The following is an 18,918-nucleotide window of genomic DNA, read 5'->3' on the forward strand; positions in this document are numbered from 1 at the left end:
TCCAGATAATATCAATAAAAGTGGCTGTACTCTATCACTAATCTATGCTTGGCTGGCTGTAATGTGCTTTCTTTTATTATCCATCACTGACCACTCTGTAAACTATATTCCCAAATTGGTAAATAAAGAGTAGACAGATAATAGAAGCACTAAGTGATTAAGAGGGCCCAGGCTCTTAAGTATATGCTTAAACTATAAGATCCACTTAGAATATGCTGTCTATGGTGAGACCGTCATCTCAGGTAGCAAATCCAAAATATGTTGCTACATACATTTTGGTGAAGAGGTAAAACGAATTAAAGGGAGGATATTTGGTATACTTTACTTGTAAACTCAATTACAGAAATTAGGCCCCCATTTATTCCAAAGATCAAATTTCTATTCTGAATTTCATTTGATATTAAATAGAATAATGCTTCCTTTGGTGGCAGCTAACAAAGTATTAGTCCAGATCTATCAACAATCTACTGCTGATGTGGGCTGAGATACACTCTCCTTAGCAACCAGGTGCAAATAACACCATATACATGCCAAGACCCTGCTCTGTAATTAGTTTTTAAAAAAAAAAAAGCAACTCCACTTGCCAAACAGCAAACCATGCAACATTTGGTGACTGTGCAAATAAACAACAATATTAAAGAACAGAATCGGGGGCGCCTGGGTGGCTCAGTCAGTTAAGCGGCCAACTTCAGCTCAGGTCATGATCTCATGGTCCGTGAGTTCAAGCCCTGCGTCGGGCTCTGTGCTGACAGCTCAGAGCCTGGAGCCTGTTTCAGATTCTGTGTCTCCCTCACTCTGACCCTCCCCCGTTCATGCTCTGTCTCTCTCTGTCTCAAAAATAAACATACATTAAAAAAATAAAAAAAAAAAAAGAACAGAATCATTATTGCCCTGGTCAGGCCCAAGAAAAGATAAACCTAATATCCCTCTGTCTCTATAATGTAGTAGAGAAGATGGTGTATCTCTATCATGAGAAGAGCCTTTTAGAAAAATTTGTTAAAAAAAAAAATACACAGAATTTAGCTTTATTTCAAAATTGACTAAAATACATAATGTCTATCTTAAGGGATATAAGTTATGAACAACTTTATCAAGATCCTTTTTTCTAAATTTGTACAAGGGAGACTGAAACGGCTATTATAAATAATATTCTGCCAGATAAAAAATAAAAACTGATTAAAGTAAAGCTTGCAATTCCATTAACAGAAATGTTTACAAACATCTTGGTCCAAAACTACTTGTTAACCACTCAAACACTTCTCTAAAACATATCTGAAAGCTCAAGACAATTCTTACTTCTGCATGTAGTAGTAGAGGTAGTACAAATTGACCATTAATTTAAATCAATATTATAATCAAAGTTATTACTTAAATTCCAAGTTGACTGTACATCAACATAAAAACACTTAAGTAGGGGAGCCTGGGTGGCTCAGTCGCTTTAGTGTCCAACTTCACCTCAAGTCACTATCTCGCAGTTTGTGAGTTCAGCTCAGGTCACAATGTCGAGGTTCATGAGTTCGAGCCCTATCAGGCTTTCTGCTGTCAGCATACAGCCCACTTCAGATCCTCTATACTCCTCTCTCTTTGCCCCTTCCCTGCCCACACTCTCTCTCAAAACTAAAACATTAAAAAAAAAAATTAAGTAAATTGCAAAATTACAAACACCATTTTTTCTAGGACCAACTGAAAGACCTTTTTAATACTTTTTTCCTATAAAAGATATCACATTACTTTTAATTTTTACTTGGAGTTTCCTCCAAGTGACTACATGTAAATATTAAATAGGGAAAATCAACTTGCTGACTACACTGGATTCTACTACTCACTTGTGGAAGCCACAGGAATGTTGGGAAAGTTGGTGGTGCTGGTAGCATTAGACTCAGATGGAGCTAACAGAGCTGGGGTGCTGTATGTCTCCGTTGAGGCACGATTACTTGGTGGATGCTGGATGGTTTGAATTGAATGACCTTCAGTGGATAATGATGGCTGCCCTTCAAAGTCATGAACATATTCATCCTTCACCAACATACTTGGTGGAGCTATATAAAAAAGTAAACACATTTAAAAATTTTATAAGCTTCTGTTACCAGAAAAAAAAACCTTGTATTGTAATAACACCTAAAATTAACTATAATGTAAATAACTCTAACTCAGAATTTTTCATAATATTTGAAAAGAATACTACTTTATCAGCAAAAACTATGTATTTAGAAATAGTGACATCAAATACATTTTACCATTCAATCTGACAGACCCCCCAGAAATCTGAAGATAGACTATACTCCCAACAACTTCCAGCAATGATCCTGAAGAGGTATTCCTTAGTTTATTGATTAACCTAGAAGTAATAATCATCTTTTTTTTTTTTTAATGTTTATTTATTTTTGAGACAGAGAGAGACAGAGCATGAACAGGGGAGGGGCAGAGAGAGAGGGAGACACAGAATCTGAAACAGGCTCCAGGCTCTGAGCTGTCAGCACAGAGCCCGACGCGGGGCTCAAACTCACGGACCGCGAGATCATGACCTGAGCCGAAGTCGGCCGCTTAACCGACTGAGCCACCCAGGCACCCCGGTAATAATCATCTTAAACACAGGAGTTAGATGAAAACCAAATGGCTGGGGAAAATGTTTATCCAGATGAGAAGACCAAATTGAGATCAAGTAATTAGCTGTATCTTCTTGCTAATTTCACACTGTAGAAATGAGTGGGATCTGATAGCTATCCAATTCCAGGATTTAGACTTATTGTCAAGTGTCATGCATTCAAAGATTGAAACGTATTCAATGTCCATCCCCTCCAGGGTTAGAACCAAAAAGAAAAATCCTAAATGGTAAGTCAAACTGAAATTTCCTTCTAGAAACCCAAATCAAATGATGTTTGATAAACATATGGTGTGAAAAAACTCAATAATCAACATCTTTCACCTATGTGGTTATGCCTTAAGCAAACCTAGACTCTAGCTGATACAACAACACTTTTCCTTTAACAAATTAGGGAAAGCTGCCTTTTCCTCAAGGAAAAAAAGAAAACTTAGACTGCACTGATAATGTCAACTGTTCTCTGCCCAGAACCTCCCTATTTGTTTTAGACTATTGTTTTGGGGTATGCTTTTTGTCTTTAGCAAACAACCCTTTACTGCTTCTAAACTAAAACTACCCCATAATTTTACAACCCACAGAATTCTAATACTAGGTTCTCTTAGAATAATCAATTAACAGTCCACAAGAAGACATTCTCTTTTCCATTAAGAATCAACATCCAGCACCCTTTGTGTTTCCCTTATGTCAGTTTTTGAAAACATTGATTATACATAAATACCAATTAGTTACATGGCTTTTTTTTTTTTTAAGTAGGCTCCATGCCCAAAGTGGGGCTTGAACTCATGACCCTAAGACCCCTGAGATCACAACCCTGAGAGTTGTGTAATCTACAGACTGAGCCAACCAGGTGCCCCAACATGACCTTTTTTTTAATTGAGAATATTTAAAAGAATAAGCCATTGTTCAAATTACTATGTACAATCTCTTAAAGGGCTTTTTCATACATCACAAGTCATGAAGACACCGATATAGTTAAGACCAAAAAATTCCGTTCCCAAAAGTTTTTCTTTAAAAAATTCTAGGGAGGGGCACCTGAGTGGCTCAGTCAGTTAAATGTCTGACTCTCGGGTTTATGGTCAGATCATAATCTCACAGTGTATGGGTTTGAGCCCCACCTCCAGCTCTGTGCTGACAGTGCAGAGCCTGCTTGGGATTCATTCTCCCTCTCTCTTGCTCTTCCCCTCCCCTGCTTGTGCTTGCTCTCTCAAAACAAACATTTAACAAAATAAAATTTAATTTAAAAACATTTTTAAAAATGAAAAAATTCTAGGGAAACAAAAAGATAACCAAAAGGATGAAAAAAGAAAAAACTGGACCCAACCATTCATCACTAATGTTGGCCAAATCATAAAAATTCAAGAAAAAATCATTTGGGACACAAAGTGAGTATTACTGTATTTATTCAATCTTTCAAAAAAATTATATCATCCAACAAAGTTCTATAATTTTCTTCATATAGATCCTGACATCTCTAATTCCTGGACATTTTAGGGTTTTTGTTGTTATACTGACTAGGATCTTTTTATCAGATACTGGTATTACTAGTGCATAAAGAGAAAGCTACCGATTTGAGGAAACAGTTGGTCAACTTGATACTCGTCGCTTTTGCTTTTCAGTGGACTCTTCGGCGTAATGTGCAGTTGTAACAATTAAATCCTACTTTATGCCTCATAATATTTTTTTGCCTAATACATTGACTAAACCTTCCCCAAATGTAAGCTTGAGACTTCCACCTGTACAAGTCTCTTTCTCAAATAACTTAAACCATGTCCCTTGGGTGAAACTGTAGGTATCAAGGATAGATGTCTGCAATATACTTTTTTGCAAAAGAAAAAAAGTAGGTTACAAAACACTATTGTACACTATGATCACATGCATGTTTAAAAAATCACATCACGTAATTTAAAAAGCAAGGTCCGGAACAAGTGCACAATATGCTTTTTATTTAAGAAAGGAGGGAAAAAATACATGTATTTTTGCGTAAAGAAACCCTGGAAGGAAACACCAGAAACTAATAAAAGTGATTACCTGAGGTAGGGGGGAATGGGGGCAAGGGTGGGAGCACTTCTTTTCACTGTATACCTTTTTATAGTATTTTGATTTATGGACCATGTATTGCCTATTCAAAAAAATAAAATTAAAAAACATATAGTATATATTTTTTAAGTCCAGAAAAACAGACACCAAACTATTAAGTATTTCTCTTTATGGACTAGCATTCCACAAATTCATCCACTGAGTAAATATTTATTGAGCACTTATGTTCCAGGTACGGTTCTAGCGCTTGGGATATATTAATAAACAAAAGAAAAATCTCTACCCTCATAGAACTTACACTCTTCTGTAATATTTTTTTATTGTTTAAGTATCTAATATTGAGTACACATTACTTCAGCTTCTCCTAGGTGTCCATCTTGATCTTCATCTAATCAAGTGTGGACAATGCCACCTACCATGGAGGGGATAATGGGAATGGTGCAACACTTGAATGCACTTGGCTCAGTCAGTACCTGACACAAATGTGTACTTAGTAAGTGTTAGCTGTGATGATTTCATTGTACTTTTAGAGCAGTCATACTTGTAGTGACTGGAAAATGTCCTATGAAGTGTAAGGAATATGTATAAGGGACAGAAAAGCTGAAGCCACTGGGCTCACCTCCGACCACAGCACTTCTCTGATGCTACTCTTGCTGTCTCATTTACCTTTTCCTTCCTCCACTAGACTATGAGCTACCTAGAGTGGAGAAAACATACCCTACTTATCCTATCACCCCGAGATCCTAACAGAGTACCAAGCAATACACGCTCATTAAATCTTCTTAAAATGAATATGCAGGCTGATGTGGTCATGGAAAGTTTCACAGAAGACAGGAAATAAGCTGGAAATGATTATCACCAAAATTCCAACTCAAAAGTGAAGGAATTATCCCATTTTCTTAACTTTTTCTTTACCTGGCTTTGTATTATTTCTTTGTCCAAATCTAGAAGGGACTGTGAAAAACATCTGTTGTTTTCTGAGGAAATGAGCCACTGAACCTGGCCTTAACAAACCACCACTAGGGGGACCTACAAGGCTGAAACAGCCCTAGAGCCACTAAAAAGAGCCGATCATCCACACAATCCGACCACTAACAGCTACTCGTGACAGCAGTATTTCAGAGTAAGGGAGGAATGTGATGAGTCCTCAGAATTGGATCTCCTCACAACCACCACCACTAAGGAAATTCTGATATAATTATCACTACAGTCTCCCAAACCCTAGTACTTTAATTCTCCAAAAGCAGGGATGGAGAAAGGTAAAAATCTGACGGGTATTTACTTTCAAAGAAAATAAATGACATAATATCAAGGGCTTGAACCAATCTTAAAGGTACTCTTCCCAGACCACTACCACATTACCAGCCCACTGTTCTCAGAAACCTACTAACCACTAACAAGTAACAAAAGGCACTAGAATCTTCCTCCATTATTCATGACATAGAAGAAAAATGGACAATAAAAACAAGTAGACTTTCATGCTCTTCCTAAATTTTGTTTAAGGTTGTTAAACAAATGGATGGTAGTTCTGACCCACCCCTAAGACTCTGCAACAAGAAGTGCCAACCCACCGATTTCCCTCCAGAACAGCACACCTTTCTAAGATGATAGTGGTTCTTTATCAGAATTTCTCTGTAAATTAATTAGTTCCTACAAAAATTTTAGCTCATTAACACGTTCTAAATAACAGCGCTAAAGTTTTAACAGAACTCTGTTCTCAAATATTATACTAAAAAACAAAACAAAAAACACCCCCCCATTGATTTACTTTCCCCACCTCAAAACTCTCCTTTTAAAAACAGAGTTGGAAATTATCTATGAAAGTTAAAGTAGCCTTGTTTTATCGACTCAAAATGTAACAAGACTGAAAAAATATTAATATATATATAAATAAGTTAGAAACAAAGAAAAATTAGAATATTGGTATTTTTAAAGGATATGTTATACATGACTCTAAGTTACCAGACATTATCGGTATCTATATTCATTTAAACTGTTCTGTGAGATTTTCTTCCAAAATAGTCTGTTTTTACCAATCAAAAAATATTGTTTATGTTTTATAGTCCCCTATCATATTTTTTTAGACCACTTTGGTACATAAGTGTAGTTCAAATCCAAAGAACCAACAGCCTATTTAAATCCAGTTTTAAATACTGATAAATGCCCCCCAAATCTACATTTCCAAAACAGTAAGTGTTTTTCTTGTAAATGCTACCAGAACTCACACAAACTAATTTTAGGTCAATAAAAAATAGAGGGGACAGGATAAAAGAAAACAGAAAGTTACAAGAAACAGATTACCTACCATTACTCTGCAGTGTTAATCCTGAGAGATCTTAATTTTTTAAAGGGGAAAAGAAAATGAAACATTAATCATTACCACAATAATATTTTCCATTGTATTTAAAATTACAAAATGTAATTTTACTTCACAAACCATTTCAATCCAAGATTAGTAGTATAAATACTACTATTTATAACTGACAATACATAAACTATTCAACCTATAATGCCTTCCATCTTATTTTTTAAAAATAATGTTCTAAGTGGGCAGAATATGAGCTATAGTGTATACTTAATTTTAGCAGTCAAAATACAAATCTGTTCTAAAGTTCAAATTTAAATATTTATATTTCATTAAGAATATCTGACTCTTTAACCTTAGTTGAAGTACTGGGCTATCTCCAAATTTATAATTTAATGTAGAAAAATCAAATTATTGAGATCTGTTCCCTTTGTGCATCTAAGGATAAGAGCAAAGTCTACTCACCAATTCCAGGTGATACAACTCGTTCATAGTGATATGGATTTACACAGACACTATCACATTTTAAGTCAAATGCATACTGACAATATTTAACATGTTTGAGTTCATTTTTGTGAAGATCAGGCCACCTCCAGAGACGGGCATATATCACATGAGGAAATCCTTTCCGACCAGCCACCTAGGAAAAACAAACAACCATTTACTGATCATCAGTTAATATACTGATCATACATTAAATAAGGCACTTAATATATATTCTCATTTAATTCTTACAATCCTACAAAGTCAATATTATAACCCCCATCTCATAAGTGAGAAACATTTATGAACTAAAGTTACTTCTTTGAGACCTGTGCTCAAGTTTTTAAAATGCAAAAAAAAAAAAAGTATGAGTTTGCTGAAGTACCCATTTCTAAAATCTAGAAATAAACATTTTAAATCTAATGACAGAAGATTTCTGTATGTTTCTTTAAAAACATGCAGCACAGAAGATATATGATATAGTTCTATACAAAAAATATAATCACTGAAAATGAAAGATTAAAAAAATTATAAGATATAAGCTTTTAATCCTAAATTTTAAAGATATGCTTGAATTCTTTTAGAGTTTTTCATATAAAAGTACCAAATATACAGTATCAGATTTCTAAATTATAAAAGGACCAAATATAACTCAGTTTTTAAAATGTACACATAGGGGGGGCGCCTGGGTGGCGCAGTCGGTTAAGCGTCCGACTTCAGCCAGGTCACGATCTCGCGGTCCGTGAGTTCGAGCCCCGCGTCAGGCTCTGGGCCGATGGCTCGGAGCCTGGAGCCTGTTTCCGATTCTGTGTCTCCCTCTCTCTCTGCCCCTCCCCCGTTCATGCTCTGTCTCTCTCTGTCCCAAAAATAAATTAAAAACGTTGAAAAAAAAAATTAAAAAAAATAATAATAAAAAAATAAAATGTACATATAATACCAAAAAAAGAAGGAAAAAAAGCTACAAAGATGAATACCAAAGTGCTAAAGGTATGGGGTTTCTTCTGCTTTTTGCTTTTATTTCCAAATTTTCTACTTTGAATTTTTTTCTTGTAACATTAAAAAACTTAAAATATAACTTTATTATAAGGAACATCTATTCTTCCATATATTCCCATAATCATATTGGTACAGGATGTAGAGTACCTGAAGAAATGGAGCAAACATTAAATTATCCAATAGTAATGTAAGAGAAAGCAAGAATATTTTAATCTGCCACTACAAAACATATAGAAAAACTCTAGAACAAGACTAACCTGAAGCCTCCCATCCAATGTTCTCTGTATGGTAACACATTTGCTAGGATGAGCTCCATTTGTAGTTATAGCTGTTATTAAAGAATCCAGTTCATCTTTTTTCTCCTTCAGCTTCTTTACCAAACTTTCAATTGCTCTCTTTGCAAATGTTTCACTCTCTCCACCTTGTCTATGGCACATCAAACTATGTACAATGCTCAGACAGGCATCATTACTTGTTGGTGTATTTGTAATAGACATATTGTCCATTTGTCAAAGTTATTCTTTTAAATCAAATAGGTCTCCAATTTCCGGAGAAATTTTGATCTTTTGGAGGCAGTGAAAAACAATGACTAACGTTGCAAGGAAAATTATTAGGCATGTGGTATTCAGGATAACCTAAAAAAAATGAGACATAGACATTAAAACACATTTCACAAAGTAGATTCAATTACTTGGGAAAAGAGGGAGTTGCTTCAGTTAAGTCAAAGACTCAATGTACATAATTTAAATTTGGTACTTAGAGTTTTAAATAACTTAATTAAAATGTTGCTGTTTTTGACATTCAAAAAAAATATTAGTTAGGCCTTCTCATTATTATAGGGGCATACTCAATCAAGTCTTGTGGACTGAACTAGTCACCCTAAAGTTAAATCTTAACATGACTTTTTTAAATGATTACTAATGAAGACCAGCACTTTAAAACACGCTTGATTGACTAGTTAAACCTAAATGTCTACCATAATACACATGAAAAATTTACCATCACCTGATACGAAATGCTGTTTATCAGTTAAAAACACCCATCTTTGTTATAAGAGACCACTGACAACAGTAAAAAAAGATGCACAGAAATTTTTAAATGGGCAAAGGATTCTAATACTCCTCTCTCCAAAGAATGGCCAATATGCATATGAAATATGCTAACATCACTAGTCAACAGGGAAATGCAAATCAAAAACACAAGGAGATACCACTTCACATTCACTAGGTTGAGTAAAGCAAAAGGATAGATAATCATAAATATTGGTGAGGAAGTGGAGAAACGGTACCCTCATCCACTGCTGGCGGAACTGCAAAATGGTACAGCCACTTTGAAAAGTAGTTTGACAATTCCTCAGAATGTGAAACACAGAGTTACTGTATGACCCAGGAATTCCACGCTTAGCAATTCTACCCAAGATTACTGAAAGCCTATGTCCACACAAAAACCTGTACATAAATGTTCACAGCAGTTATCATTCGTAACAGCCAGAAGTGTAATACAAATGTCCATTAACTAATGACTATTTAAATGAGTATATATATATCCATACAATGTAAACATTATTCAGTCATAAAAAAGAATGAAGTACCATTACCATGCTAAAACATGGATGAACCTGGAATACATGCTAAGTGAAAAAAGCCAGTCACAAAAGGCCACATATCGTATAATCCCATTTACAAGAAATATCTGAACAGGCAAATGCATACAAAGAAAAAGTAGATTAATGGTTGCCAGGGGCAACTCCAAAGGATATGGAGTTTCTTTTAGGGCTAATAAAATATCCTAAAATTGATAATGGTGATAGTTGCACAACTCTATCACTATATGAAAACCACTGAATTATACATTTTAAAAGAGTGAATTTTAGAGTATATCAATCATATCTCAATAAAGTTACTATTCTTTTTAATGGTTATTTATTTTTGAGACAGAGAGCCGCAAGCCGGTGCACGTGGGGCAGGGACAGAGAAAGAAGGGGGAGAGAGACAGTCCCAAGCAGGCTCAATGCTGTCAGCACAGAACCCAATGCGACACAGGGCTGGACACAGGGCTCAGTCTCACAAGCCATTAGATCATGCCCTGAGCCAAAATCAGGAGTCAGATGGTTAACCAACTGAGCCACCCAGGCGCCCCCCAATAAAGTTGTTATTAAAATGAAAGACCACTTAATTCCTCAAAAGATTTTACCTGTAATAAAGTAAATTACTTTCAACAGAAATCGAAATATAGAAAATGAGTATTAGTGAAGCATCTATCCAATATGTGTGAAACTAAAGTAACTTATCTAACCTTAAGATCCCACATGGAATAAGAAAAGGCCATCAGTCTAAGAATAAATGAAGTAAAGCAGGAGTGGAGGCTATACTTTATGCTGAGCTGTTTTTAATTTGTTTGCTGATGATATTATATTCCATGCCTATTCTGCTTTTATTTTCTTTTGCTATTTACTTGAATCATTAAAAATCTACCCCCCTGGGTACCTGGCTGGCTCAGTCGGTAAAGCATGTAACTCTTGTTCTTGGGGTCGAGTTCAAGGCCCACATTGGGCATAGAGCTTTACTAAAATTAATCTACCCGCCCCCCCCCAACCAAATTAATAAAACTAACTCATCAGTCTCTACCAAAGCTTGTTCCTCTTCTGATGACTTTTACTTTAATTCCACTCAATTACCCAGCATTGGAAAGCGTGATAAATCATCTCTGACTTCCTTCTCTCTTTTCCTACCCCCATTACTTCTCTCTTTTACCACTCCCATATTCTCTCACAAAGTTACATGATTCTCTACCTTTGTCATTTCTAGCAGTCTCCTCTCTACTCTCCCTGATGCTGTTGTAGTTTTGGGTCTCCTAGGCATTTCTATCAATCACTTGGTATTTACCTCATGTTCCCCTCTATTGTTATCTGTTTTACATAAATGCCTGTCTTCTCAACTAAATTAGCCCAATACAGAGAACGTTTTCTTATACCTTTGAATAGCAAGCATTTGCCCACATTCAATAAATACATGTTGAAGGTAGATTTTCTGAATAACCCAAGATTACCCGACTGGGGTGGTGGGGGACGTTGGGAGTCAGAGACCTGGGTTAGAATCCCAGCTCTCACACTAAGTAGTTGGACAGATTAAGTTAAACTCTGAACGTGGTTTATAAGGAGTACACAGAGCTCAAGGGAGAAAAACTACATGAAATGCCTAGCACATAATGTTCAGTAAAAAGCAGCTACAGTGTGAGTACTAAAATGTTTAGTGTTTATAGTCTGAGTACTAAAATGTTTACTTTAAAAGAAGATTTTCCCATAACACATTACTCATGTTTCTGTATTTCTATTAAAACTTGTAAAAGAAAATTCAGAAGGGCAAGGACAGAAGTAAATCACTCATTCAGGACTCACAACTCCTCTACAGGAGCCAGGCAAATTATACAAATATCTCGGATTTAAAGAAAAGTTACTGAGGAGTACAAGTGCACACCCATCAAAAATGGGTAAACACTATTCACTTCCCATGGAAGTGGCGTTTGAGAATGCTAGACCACTGCTAACCGATCTCCAATGCCCATTTGTATATAAAATCTTATTTTTAAGTATCAGCAACTTATTTGTGGAGAAAGGGGAGGAAGGAAGAGGAAAAGAGAGAAAAACCACCGTGTATGCCAAACACAACACACCTTCAACTCAAGGCTGGCCCAAGACACTGAGGGGGCACCTGCTGGGATGAGCACTGGGTGCTGTGTGGAAACCAATTTGACAATAAATTATAGTTAATAGTAATAAAAAAAAAAAAAAAAGCTGGCCCAAGAGAACCACCAGTTTGAAATTTCTGAATGCCAACATCACAACAATTTTAAGATCTAGGCTGAAAGATCTACAGTACAGGGACTGTACTTGTCTCATTCATCAGATGTGCCCAACTCCTAGCACTGGTGAGTGCTCCTTACGGTCAAATGGATGCATTTCTGTATGCACTGTCAGATCCATGCTTGTGCTATTTCTTTTGTCTAAAACATCCAGTCTCATTTTATCCACATGGCTAAGTCCTAGTTATCCTTCAAACTGCAGCTTAAATGTCTCCTCTCCCCACCAATCTGGAGAATGACTTTCCTGGTATGTTTACTGTGTATTCCTGGTATGTTAATTGATTCCCTCCCTCAAATTTAAAACACACCCCAATTACAACCCAACACGTTATATTACAGTTATATGATTACGTCTTTGTCTTACACTGCTGCCACATATCTAGAAGTTCAAGAAAACAGCAAAACTTTCTCACCTTAGAAATTCCCAGCACCATGCACACTTCCTGACATACATGAGGCAAATATGGAGTGACTATAGCTTTTTTATTCTGTGGCATTTCCTTGCAACAAATTTTAAAGAATACAAAATTTTTGTTGTTAAATTCATTTTCTGATATTACATTCCAAAAGATTTGCACCAATTTATAATTAAAGCATTTGAGTGTAATTATTTCCCCACACTCAGATGTTACCATTCCTAAAACTTAAGCTATTTGGGACCTAATGGTATCTTAGAAACTGTTTTAACACTTTCCTTTGAAAACTTTCTTAGGCACCATGTTCTTGATTTTATCCTTGTTGAATTCCTATGATCACAAGTGCCTAAAACATAATATAAAGTTCCCTGCATAAAAAATAATACATGGGCTCCTGGGTGGCTCAGTCACAGTTAAGCATCGGACTCTTGCTTTCGGCTTAGGACATGATCTCATGAGTCGTGAGATCGTGCCTCAAGTTGGGCTCTGTGCTGACAGCCACTGACAATGCCAGGCTGTTTGGGATTCTCTCTCTCTCCTTCGCTCTCTGCCTCTCCCCAACTCGTGCTTGCTCTCTCTCTCTCTCTCTCTCTCTCTCTCTCTCTCAAAATAAGTACACATCTTTAAAAGATAAAATAATACCAACAGGGATATATACATGTTTTCCTACGTTAAACAGCTCTGGATTATAATTTTTTACAAGTGGTACGGAATGATAGACAAAGGTACTAGAACTGTATAAACAAAACTGTAAGTTCTGATTAAAACTCTAGCAGTATGACTGGGCAAGTTAATACGTTTTTCAATTATCTTATCTGTAAAATGGGAACAACTTTACAGATTCTCTACGGTAATCAAATGCAACAGTGTATATAAAAGCAATCTAGGAACCATAAATTGACCAATTCAACAAACACTGTATCTAAAATATGCACAAAGCACTCCAGATACAAAAAGCAAGTAGCACATAATCAGAAAGTGGTTCTCAACTCTACCAAATATCCCGTTTTTGTTAACAAATAATTTATATTACCCCCTCTTAGTTATTCTGAAACAAAGTTCTAACACACGTATTTTTAAAAATTTAACAATACTTTAATTATGACAGCATAATTATGACAAATTCACACCTTCCAAGAGAGGTGTGGTGTTTTGGCAACTCCAACAGCACAATGGCACTGCAGATGGTGAGACGGATTTCCACAAATGGTGAATTCTTGATAAAGTGCCAAACATAACAACTTCAATTTAAGAAAAAGAATTAAGATGGGGCGCCCGGGTGGCTCAGTCGGTTGGGCGTCCGACTTCGACTCAGGTCATGATCTCATGGTTCGTGAGTTCGATTGCCGCATCGGGCTCTGTGCTAACAGCTCCGAGCCTGGAGCCCATTTTGGATTCTGTGTCTCCCTCTCTCTCTGCCCCTCACCAACTCATGCTCTCTCTCAAAAATAAATAAACATTAAAAAAATTGTAAGAAAAAGAATTAAGAGAAACTTAATTCCTGAAAAACTGAATATACGTTAAGGTGGAGTCAGATAGTAAGCTAGTTGTAACATTTTCCTCCTACATGAATTTCTGGGGCATGTCAAAGTGCTACGAGATGCATTGGTAATTCTTCACAGAACCTCACATTACAGGGTGGCATCCCTTACCCTCATCTACCAAAGTTCCTCTCACTAATTTCCACAACATCCCTTAAACAGCACTACTTACTCCACTGAGAACTACTAACCTAGAAGATCCAAAATATTACTACACTAAGTAAGAGATGCTCATAGAGGTAGGTACTAAAGTGATTCAGGACCATAAGTGAGAAAGGATGGAAATCCAGAGATAAAGCAAGTCTGAGCATGATGTATCAGGCTAGGCTAGGCTAGGCTAGGCTGCAGCAACCACCAACCCTCAAAATATCAGTGGCTTAAAACAAAGGTTTATTTTCTGAATAAACTAAACTATATGTCCATCACAGATAAAAAGGTCACTGCTCACTAACATCTTTCAGGGATCAGGCTAACAAAGGCTCCATCACTACCCATGTCCTTAAATGGCAAGAGGAAAGATAGGATAACTCACGTACTGTCTTTTAAAAAACTTTTTTTAATGTTTATTTATTTTTGAGAGAGACAGAATATGAGTGGGGGAGGGGCAGAGAGAGAGGGAGACACAGAATCTGAAGCAGGCTCCAGCTCTGAGCCGTCAGCACAGAGCATGACGCGGGGCTCAAACTCACGAACCATAAGATCATGACCTGAGCTGAAGTCAGAAGCTCAACCGACTGAGCCACCCAGGCGCCCCAACACGTACTGTCTTTTAAAGGCTATCACTTCTGTTCACATTTGATTGGCCAAAGTTAAAAGGCCACGTCAGTGGTTCTCAACCAGGAAAAAAACTCTCTCAGGGGACTTTTGGCAATGTCTAAAGAAATTTTTGGTTGTCACAACTGCAATAGGGAGGTGGGAGGAAAAGTACTACTGGGTGTCAAGTAGGTAAAGGCTAGAGCTACTGCTAAACATCCTACAATGCACAAGACAGCAACCCACGACAACAATTTAGCCAACCCAAAATGTCAACAGTGCTGAGGTTGCGACACCCTGGACTATGCCTAATTTCAGTGTGGGGGAAGGAGGCAGAGAAGCACAATACTACTATGTGCCAGAAGAGAGCCATCAGAATACTGGTGGAATAATACTAATAACTACCACACGTGAATAAGAATTTGCCAGGCTGCAGGAAAATCCAGACAAGCAGAGGGATATAGAGTGCAGATGTTTTGTCTAGATTCATCATTAGGAAAGGGGAAGAAATAACAACATTAGATTTGCATTAGAAAGAAAACTACAGTAAGAACATGGAGAATAACTCTGGAAAGGGAAACAGAAAACTAGTCAGGAGACAATGATCAGAAAAGTGATAGGTTAGGGGCATGGGCAATAGAAACAAAGGGAGAACCAATATTTCTAGGTAGAATGGGCTAGATTTTTTAATCAACTAAGTATAAAGGGTGAAAAGAAGGGAGAGTCAAAAGAGGACCCATTTCTTAGTTAACTAAATGATAAAGAATACAAGATTTTAAAAGGGTAAATAAATTCAGTTTTAAATATAGTGAGTTTGAAGAGCTCAGCAGGGAAGGTAAGCCTATTTAAAAGTCTCTAACATACAACTATTAGATAAAGTCTCTGTAATAGAACAAACCATCCCATGATGACAGGGGTAATGGGAGGTAAAAAGTCAGCAAAAGAGATAGAGGTTCCCTTACATCTACCCACCTATTGTGTTATGTCTGTAGCCTTGCACCTGCTATATATCATAAGCTATACTGACCACAGGTCTAACAGGAACTCCATGAACTATAGAGCCAGACAACCAACTAATTAAGATACTCTCTAAAACAGCAAAGATGAATGCTGGCCTGAGAGGTTCTCATGGGAATCCATAAACTTTAGTTAATGAATGTTGACATTTTTTTATTCTCAGATGGCTATTTACTTTTGAATTATTGGCACTATTATACATATGAAACAGATTTTCTAGAAGTTATAGGTATTTTGATCAGTGATCAATAAACTAGTTAATATGGGAATATGAGACAAATGCTTATGTTTAACAAGGGGGAAAAAAGCCTGGCACGGTGAAATATCACTAGAAAGAAATTCAAACTATAGGTTTACAAGCAGAAAACATAAAAAGGTTGTGCAGGCTTAGTTCAATTGCCTACAGCAGAAGTTATAGCCTAGTTTCTAAACAGAGGAAAGTCTAAGAATTGAAGTTCCTTTTTTTTTTAACATTTTATTTATTTTTGAGAGAGAGAGAGAGAGAGAGAGAGAGAGACAGAGCGTGAGTGGGGGAGGGGCAGAGAGAGAGTGAGACACAGAATCCGAAGCAGGCTCCAGGCTCTGAGCTGTCAGCACAGAGCCCGATGCGGGGCTCGAACCCACATACCGTGAGATCCTGACCTGAGCTGAAGTCGGACCCTCAACCGACTGAGCCACCCAGGTGCTCCTAAGAATTGAAGTTCCTTAAACTGAGGGCAACGGGAGAAAAACTCCAAAGAGCACAAAGGATTAAGTGCACAGGTATAAGTGATTATAAAATCTCAGGTGCAAATAATACAATCAAATAAAAAGAATGTTTTTGTGCTAACATTTAAGATGAACTACAAGGGGAGACGACTGGGTGGCTCAGTTGGTTGAGCACCTAACTCTTGATCTCCTTGATTTCGGCTCAGATCACGATCTGACGGTTCAGTTCATGAGATGGAACCCCGCGTTGGGCTTTGCACTGACAGCACAGAGCCTGCTTAGGATTTTCTCTCCCTCTCTCTCTGCTCCTCCCCTGTTTGCGCGCTCTCTCTCTCAAAATAAATAAACTTAAAGAAGAGAAAGATGAACTACAAGGGACAAATTTAGAGATAAGCTTCTTGTTTACCCACTGGTCTTGGGTAAGTGTCATACTGGTATACCAGCTTTACCTTAAATAATCTTATTTAAAATTAACTTTGTAACTAGACTTATTGTGGAGATATTTTTATAACATATAAAAACATCAAATCACCATGATATACACCTGAAACTAATAGGATATTATATGTAAATTATACTTCAATTTAAAAAAAAAAAAGTTTGCTTCGGAGCACCTGGGTGGCTCAGTCAGTTAAGTGTCCAACTTTGGCTCAGGTCATGATCTCACAGTTCATGAGTTCAAGCCCCGTGTCAGGCTCTGCGCTGACAGAGCCTAGAACCTGCTTCAGATTCTGTGTCTCCCTCTCCCTCTCTGTTTAATAAACAGAATTTTTAAATAAACATTTTTTAAAAATAAAAAAAAGTTTGCTTCAATGGGGACTTAACCTCTCTGCATTTCTGGGTTGCATCATCTGGCCCGTTTGGTTGCTGTGCCAGAAATGAGATCCCATGCCCCACCACACAGCATCTCATCCAGGTCCCAGAGGAGGAGGAGAGGCCAGAAACTCAGGGTGACAACTGATCAGTCAGGCTCTGCAGCAGGTCTCAGTGAATGGTCACCTCCAGGTAGTGAAACCATGTAGTCCCAAACAGAAGAGGAAGGCTGGAGCAGCAGCTGAAACAGAACAAGCTGCCAAAGCCGCTAAAGAATCCAGAGAATCTTAGAAGGAGCTTAAGATGTGCCTGATCTGAGTATTTCATACCAGAGTTTCAAATACTGTTACTGACAGGGTGTTACAGGCTAAAAGGTCTCTCCCCCCCAAATTCATATGTTGAAGCTCTAAACCCCAGAACTCCATCAGAATGTGACTATATTTGGAGACAGAGCTTTAAAGAAGTTAATTAAGGGGGTGCTTGGGTGGTTCAGTGGGTTAAGCATCCAACTCTTGATTTCAGCTCAGGTCATGATCTCACAGTTCATGAGTTCGAGCCTTGCGTCTCTGACAGTGCAGAACTTGCTTGGGATTCTCTGTCTCCCTCTCTCTCTTCCTCCCCCACTTGTTCTCTCTCTCTCTCTCTCTCAAAATAAATAAACTTAAAAAGGTAAATTAAGGTTAAAATAAATTTCTATTAAGCCAAAAAAATTAACATTTTTCTAGATTGATAATAGAAGTTAAAAGAAGAAACATCAGGGGCTACCTGGGTGACTCAGTTGGTTAAGCATCCAACTCTTGGTTTCGGCTCAGGTCAGGATCTCACCATTCGTGAGTTCCAGACCCACACTGGGCTCTGTGTGGACAGTGCGGAGCCTGGTTAGGATCCTCTCTCTCCCTCTCTATCCCTCCCCTGCTCACTCACGCTCCCTCTCTCAAAATAAATACACTTCTAAAAAATTAAAAAAAAAAAAAAAGAATCAACAAAGTCCTCTATGTGAATGTGACACCTGTTTTTTGTCTGCCAACTATCCTGCAATTGATTTTCCAAGGAGAATCTCCCCATCTGGGCAGGTGGGACGATCCCCAGGCTGACTAACCAGAGCCACCTCCTAGCCACATTAGTTGCTTCTAAGATGGGAAAGGACCCAAGTCAGATCAATGACACAGCTCCAGGACTTCTGTTGGAACTGCAAAGGGAAAAAAAATCTCTCTCTGCTGGGCTTGACACTGGAAGTAGTTATCCTCAACCTGACCCAAGACTTAAACTAACAGAAAGGAAAGCAAATACAAGACAACGAGTCCTGATGATACTGGCTGGTTGTGACCCATGATCTGGCACTCTGAGGCCAGCTTTATTTTCAGACCAAGCCAAGGAATTCCCCTT

General features: G+C 37.5%; 1 protein-coding gene across 5 annotated transcripts in view; it reads right to left on the bottom strand.

The window, feature by feature from the left end:
* SMAD4 (SMAD family member 4) overlaps positions 1 to 18,918 on the bottom strand; it is a 62,056-nt gene that overhangs the window by 33,652 nt on the left and 9,486 nt on the right. For all 5 annotated transcript variants that reach the window (XR_009250931.1, XM_058692065.1, XM_058692066.1 and 2 more), the window contains exons 2-5: positions 8,681 to 9,058; positions 7,410 to 7,584; positions 6,945 to 6,974; positions 1,827 to 2,039 (exon numbers count right to left, since the gene is read on the bottom strand). Coding sequence is in view for 4 of the 5 variants with exons in the window: in XM_058692065.1 (XP_058548048.1) it covers positions 1,827 to 2,039; positions 6,945 to 6,974; positions 7,410 to 7,584; positions 8,681 to 8,929 (667 nt within the window). In the remaining variant the exon portion in view is untranslated. The remainder of the gene's footprint in view (positions 1 to 1,826; positions 2,040 to 6,944; positions 6,975 to 7,409; positions 7,585 to 8,680; positions 9,059 to 18,918) is intronic.

This window comes from Neofelis nebulosa, chromosome 11 (genome assembly GCF_028018385.1).
Source record: "Neofelis nebulosa isolate mNeoNeb1 chromosome 11, mNeoNeb1.pri, whole genome shotgun sequence".
In the NCBI taxonomy this organism is placed as follows: domain Eukaryota; kingdom Metazoa; phylum Chordata; class Mammalia; order Carnivora; family Felidae; genus Neofelis; species Neofelis nebulosa.